This window comes from Scyliorhinus canicula, chromosome 13 (genome assembly GCF_902713615.1).
Source record: "Scyliorhinus canicula chromosome 13, sScyCan1.1, whole genome shotgun sequence".
Taxonomy (NCBI): Eukaryota; Metazoa; Chordata; class Chondrichthyes; order Carcharhiniformes; family Scyliorhinidae; genus Scyliorhinus; species Scyliorhinus canicula.
Genome location: NC_052158.1, coordinates 121006348 through 121012453, shown reverse-complemented (window position 1 = coordinate 121012453; position 6106 = coordinate 121006348). Strand labels below are relative to the sequence as shown.

The 6106-nt window shown below is 42.0% G+C and overlaps 1 protein-coding gene across 11 annotated transcripts in view; it reads right to left on the bottom strand.

Moving 5' to 3' along the window:
* Nucleotides 1-233: 233 nt before the first annotated feature.
* Nucleotides 234-6106, bottom strand: part of mcf2l2 (MCF.2 cell line derived transforming sequence-like 2) — a 465252-nt gene continuing 459379 nt past the window's right edge. For 10 of the 11 annotated variants that reach the window (XM_038816480.1, XM_038816477.1, XM_038816481.1 and 7 more), the window contains 2 exons: nt 4261-4364; nt 234-2658 (listed from right to left, as the gene is read on the bottom strand). In XM_038816480.1, coding sequence (XP_038672408.1) covers nt 2558-2658; nt 4261-4364 — 205 coding nt within the window. In that variant the 3' untranslated portion in view covers nt 234-2557. The remainder of the gene's footprint in view (nt 2659-4260; nt 4365-6106) is intronic. The other variant, XM_038816487.1, reaches the window with a different exon arrangement.

The window sequence follows — 6106 nt, the reverse complement described above, 5'->3', positions numbered from 1 at the left end:
TTTGTATTTGATTATTTAAACAGGTACTTAGCAACAACCTTTATTTAAACTTGTGCCTTATAATTAATTTTGGAAAAATCTACAGATGAAAACAGCGCGTCACTAAAGTACTGGAACTCTCATTACATTTTAAACAGTGTCTTTTCTCATTATGTAGTTAGATTTCTCAAATGTTTGTTTTCATAGTTGCTGTCAATTGGCCTTGCCTTAAACAAATTCACAAGCAAATTAAATAATCAGAATTCGTTTTACTGCTAATGTTACAATATTCAACTTAAAAATGTACACTGATAGGGTATTTAACAATGGTTTTGTTTTTTGGTGCCAAAAGGGATTAGATGTACAAAATACAGCTTGTTCCACTTGAAGATTCCAAAGTCAGCCTTGAGCTTTTTCAACGATGAATCAAAGCAACTCTTTCCACAGCAGGATTCCAGGCTTCTGAATTATTACATAAATACCAGCACATAACAACATGTGTAACAACATATACAGATACTCCAACTTACGTGTAGAACTGATAGGTAAAATGTCCGCCTTACACTTGCATCAAGTCAATGCTGAAGCTGGATTGCACGTACATTGAATGCGCAACTATACATAAAAAATAAACATAAATCTTTTTGAAAAATGATTGATCTCTAATATATATAATAAATTTGTTTTGACACAATATAATCTTTGTTCACATTATACATTAATATCTGACAGACAACACAAAAACTGTTGCATTACAACAGAAAGGTTAAGATAACAGAGGGGTCTGAGTCTGGCAGACAATTTGCGCCAAAGAAATCAAAAATGACACAGTGCAATAACAAAATCTTGTATGAATCACAGTAAATGATTTCATTTGAATTGTTTTACAATACAATTACTGTACAATTAAAATAGACAATGGTAAGTATTTTCAATGACATTCATCTCCTGCCAGATAGTGCCACAAGCCTGTAGTAGCAAGCAAAATGCCAGAGAAACATCTTGCACTTCAACACCGTTGTGCAAATGAGAGTACTTTGGTCAATGCCTGCTGGTTTTCGTTGATTTGTTTGGGGGCGATGGGTGACAATAGGATAGAATGTAACTGCCAGGTATCTAAAATTTCTCGGTTAGGTTTAGGCTTGTAATTTAATTGTAGTCTAATGATTGCAGGTTGGCACACGTGCATTCTTAGTGTACATGACATGATTGTCACATTATGAAATGTGTTTTCTTGGAACTTTTCGCCAAAATCTATATTAAATTAAAATATTTATATTTCATGGAGGTTAAGAAAACAACTTGCCTTTGTGAAAAATCAATTTGAGGCTCTGAATTTTCATTAAACACTGACATTAAAGCTGACATTCTGATCACCAGAGAGAAGTATTCTCTCCACATCTACTTCACCTTAAAAAGATCATGTAACACATTTTTTGCACGGTTTGTTTAAACTTTACGCAGAAAACATTGATGTTTTGCCTTTTAGTCACTGGTCATCATGAGTTAACTGATAAATTCCCCCTCTTTTTAACTCAACCATTATTGTATAAATAAAACACACTTCTGACACAAATTGATACCTGCCTCTCTTCAAGAGACATAAAACATTTCACATCAATCAGTTTTATACTTCAGAAGGTCCACTATGCTTTTGAAGATTATTAAAACATTCTTTTGAAAGTATAACTATCTTGTAGTCCAAATAGCAATAAAATACAATATAGCATGCAACCTGTTCTGCCTACAGCTTTCATACAGCACTTCAAACTGACGTATAAGCAACAGTCTGCTACTCCTTTTAATAGCCATATTTGTATGCCTATGATCCATGCCAATTGTCATACGTTTTGTCCCACAGTAGTTGTCTCAAGGATGCAGCTAAAGGCCACTGCTAATAGAGCAGAGGTTGATAAAATGAAAACGCAATCATTTTACTGGAGTAAAAGATGGCGGTTTTTCCCTGCAGATCAGAAACCATTTCCTGAGAAAATTATCTTTTCAAATGGCATTAGCAATCTCTCTTCTCAGTGCACCAATCAGTGAATGTGTACAGGCATCTTTATGCATGCTCGCGTCTTGTTTGTGGGCAATTTCCACAGGCAGCTAGGGTTTAGATGTCATATAATGAATCAGGCTGCTTGTGTGCTTGGAAGCATAGGAATAGAGCTTATAGCATGAAATACTGGTTTGGCTAGTCAAAACATGCCAGGAGTTTGAACTCAGTTTTTATTAATGCCGCCTGAACTGTATTTAATGTGTTTTGTTCCAACAAACAATGTTGGTAACCGGAGAGTCAAAATGTTACAATCTGCAGAAAATGAAATTGGATAGGGTTCAAAAACTTGGCCCTTGCTAATGCTCATTCTATTAAACCATTAAAGAGCATTTGTTATGAACAAATCAACTCATTACAAACAAGAAAACTCAATTCTTTACACACAGCTACATGATTCTTCAGCAGTGGAGTCTTTATTCCCACTTCGTGTGGCCAGCTACTGAAGTGTCCTCAGAATGCTGACTGTTGTAGGCCTGATTGAAGCCTAAGGTTTAAGGGATGATAGAGGAACTAACAAGATCAGCTTTCAGTTCTGGTTCCTGAAGTATAGCTTCCCATGTCTGAACTCTCCTTGTCTTCACTATCAGCAAATGCTGCTGTGCACATATCACTGTAAAAATCTGTAAAAGCAGATACGAGATTAAAAATTTCATTTGAAAGCGTATTTGTCACATAGCATAAACTGTAGAGAATTAGTAATATGGACACAGATTTGGATGCGAGGTTCCTACAGTTTCAGTTTCCTCCCTCTTACACCAAAGGCACTGACTCTTATTGAAGTGCAATTCTTCAGTGGAATGAAACTGAGCCCAATTCTAATCACACCCAATGTTTACAACAAGAGTTACTTGAGAACAGACAGATGCAAGAATCCTGACAGATGTACTCCTCTGTTGAATCAGGCTACAAAACTAGCTCAAGCTCCCACTTCTCCAGAAAGGATTAGGAAATTTAGCCCAGACCAGGCCCAGGGATTTAACCTAGGACTTCTTAATTGCATAACTCACTAGGTGGTGCCCATTGGGATGGTTTTGGTCATAGAACATGTCTGTTAAAGAAGTCTTTGTAGTCTTCTGTGTGTTGACAGCAAGTCTTTATTAACTACTTGAAACGATACACATATATTCAGTAAAATGTGCAGGCAAGGAGCTACCTTCTTGCCTAGGTCGTAACATGTCTCGCTCTACTCAATACCACATTCACCCTCAGTCTGGGTCATGTGCCTTCTTACATCATTATGTGGGCGGTACTGTAATCAGTCCACATTAACCCTGTATATGCCAGATCCTTATACGCCAAGTGCCTTTATTCAGCAGCCATTGGAAGAACTCATGCTAAATCCTTTGGCATTGATATTCCATTTCATTGTAATGCTGGAGGAAGTGCAATGGATGGAGCTGCCATACCCCAAACTCAGAAAATTTCCAAGGTTACTTAACTAATGCCAGCAGGCTCACCATCTTTCAGGTGCAAGCTTGTATCAAAGTTTGCAGAGAATGTCATGTAGTTTGGCCTTGGGGTTGTGCTTTTCGTGCTTATGTAATTGATTATGTTGCAATCAATTAAATAGGCTTCCCAAGCCCTGTCATTTTTTAATTCTTCCCCACGCAACAATCATAGGACCTTTGAAAGACAAGGACACGCCAAAATTCCTTCACCTTGCTGCTAAGGTGTAAATAACAAGAAAAAAAATCCTGGTATGTATTTGTGTCTAATTATACATCCGATTCCACATCTGGGGTGAGTTGGCAGCTGAAGGTGTGGCTCCCAAGGATTGGCTGACCCATTCCATTCAAGCTACACCCAAAAGTCCATAAAACGTAAGCGGAAAAATCTAGTTCCAAGAATGTCCTTGGAGCTGCCCCTGTACATGACCAGATTGTGGTGAAGGACTAATGTTGGTTTCATAGCATCTCTGTGGAAACTTCTAGCCTAAAGCATTATCCAGGTATAAATAATTCAGTGCGCAGGGGCAACCCATTTTATACTGGAAAATTGTTCCTTACAAGAATATTGGAAGTAATTGTTATGTAACTAACTATTTAAGGAATACAGTTTCCACACAGCTTTTCCTGCCAGTGGAACCTTCTGATGGAAAATCCTGGCTATATTTGCTTGTGAAAATATAATTACTTATTACTCTAAATTCTTTTAACTGCATTCTGAAAGGATATCTGTCAGATTTAGTGCACCAATTTTTAAGTTAAACAAAGAGCTCTGACCTGAATTATTATCAGTCTGATCAGGCTTAAGTTCTGAACCAACTGGTTGGAGAAGAGTGGAAGGAATCCATCCTGTTTTATAAGTTACCAAACTTCTCACTTTCCTGAAACACAGACAATGCAGGAATAATTACACACATATGGTAAATATGTGGAGGCTGACATTCAATGCAGGACGGGTGGTCACACATTGGGCGCGATTCAATGGAAAAAAACGGATCAATGTAAAAGTACAATTTTGTGCGCGTTTGGTCGGGGGTTTTGCAACGGCCATGTTGGTGAGGTCGCAGTCTGTATTCAACGGCAGTTAGTGCCACAAATGAGCTCCCACGAGATTCTCGACATTACTGGCAACCTCGCCATCTGATTCGCCTGACTCATGCCTAAGCAGCTCGCCGCTAACAAGGGGGAGCTGCTTTGAAAGGTTCCCTCATCACTCACTCCCAGTTAACACACAAGCCTGGCAGCGCGCAGACCTGCTCCTCGCTTTGGGAATACCAACATCACAAGGCTTCTCAACATTGTGGATGGGAGGAGGTCCACCATGTTCCCCCGAGGGGGTCAGAGGACCAGCAGCAGGGTCACCACTTCTGCCTGGGTGGCAGCGGCAGCGGCTGTCAGTGCGGGTAACATGGCAAGAAGGACTGCTGTCCAATGCAGGAAGAAGACAAACGACCTCCACTGAGCTGAAAGGGTAAGTTACCACTTCTCTCCTGGCATCAGTTCCACCTAACATTGTCAAACTCCCAACCCTCCCAATCACTGACTGACACCTTGCACCTTCACCACATCTGACCTGTAGGCTTGTTCCTCAGAATCCGCTGGCAGCCACCAGCACAACCCCATCATGTCCGGGTGAAGTGCCCACACATGCCACCTGCTATAGACCCGTCTGACTCACAAAGCATGTAGCTCACAATACCCTCTCTTTGTTCCTGCAGGAGAAGATGGAATTCCTACAGAGCAGGAGGAGGCCATTCGACCCATCGTGTCTGTACTGATCCTCTTGATACAGCACCCTACCCACCCCACCCTGTCTTGCCCTATCCCTGTAACCCATAACACTACCTAACCTGTGCATCTTTAGAGACTAAGGGGCAATTTATCATGGCCAATCCATCTAAACTGCACTTCTATGGACCGTGGGAGGAAACCGGAGCATCCGGAGGAAACCCACGCAGACACAGGGAGAAAGTACAAACTCCAAGCAGACAGTCAGCCAAGGCAGGAATTGAACCCAGGTCCCTTGTGCTGAGAGGCAACAGTGCTAACCGCCGTGCCACCCTAGCACATAAACGGAATGGACCAAGACAGGGGGCGGAGTCCCAGAGATTTGAATCCTCACCCCCTGTGACGAACGGGCCATGGAAATCGTGAGGTTGCCCGAGGAGAGAGCAGTCACCAACAGTGAGGTTGCCCGAGGAGAGAGCTGTCACCAACAGTGAGGTTGCCCGAGGAGAGAGCTGTCACCAACAGTGAGGTTGCCCGAGGAGAGAGCTGTCACCAACAGTGAGGTTGACCTGCACCAGAGAATTGAGGATCCACTGCCCCATCACCCAGAAGACCTCTCTCGAGGGCGTAGTTCATGTCAGACAAAATGATCCTCCCCTCTCACTGACCATATGCCCATTGACTCGCAGGATCTCCATCCGATGAGGCCGGGCGATCCGGAGTGGACCCCCCCCCCCCTACCACACAAGAGAACACCTTGGAGGAGAGCTCCAAGGAGGCTACCATCGAGCTATCAACACCACCTTCCACCAGCACAGAGACACACATTTCCTCCTCAGACGAGGCCGCATGTCCCTCTTCCTTCTCCTCCAGCCTGTTGCCACACTGCTATGCC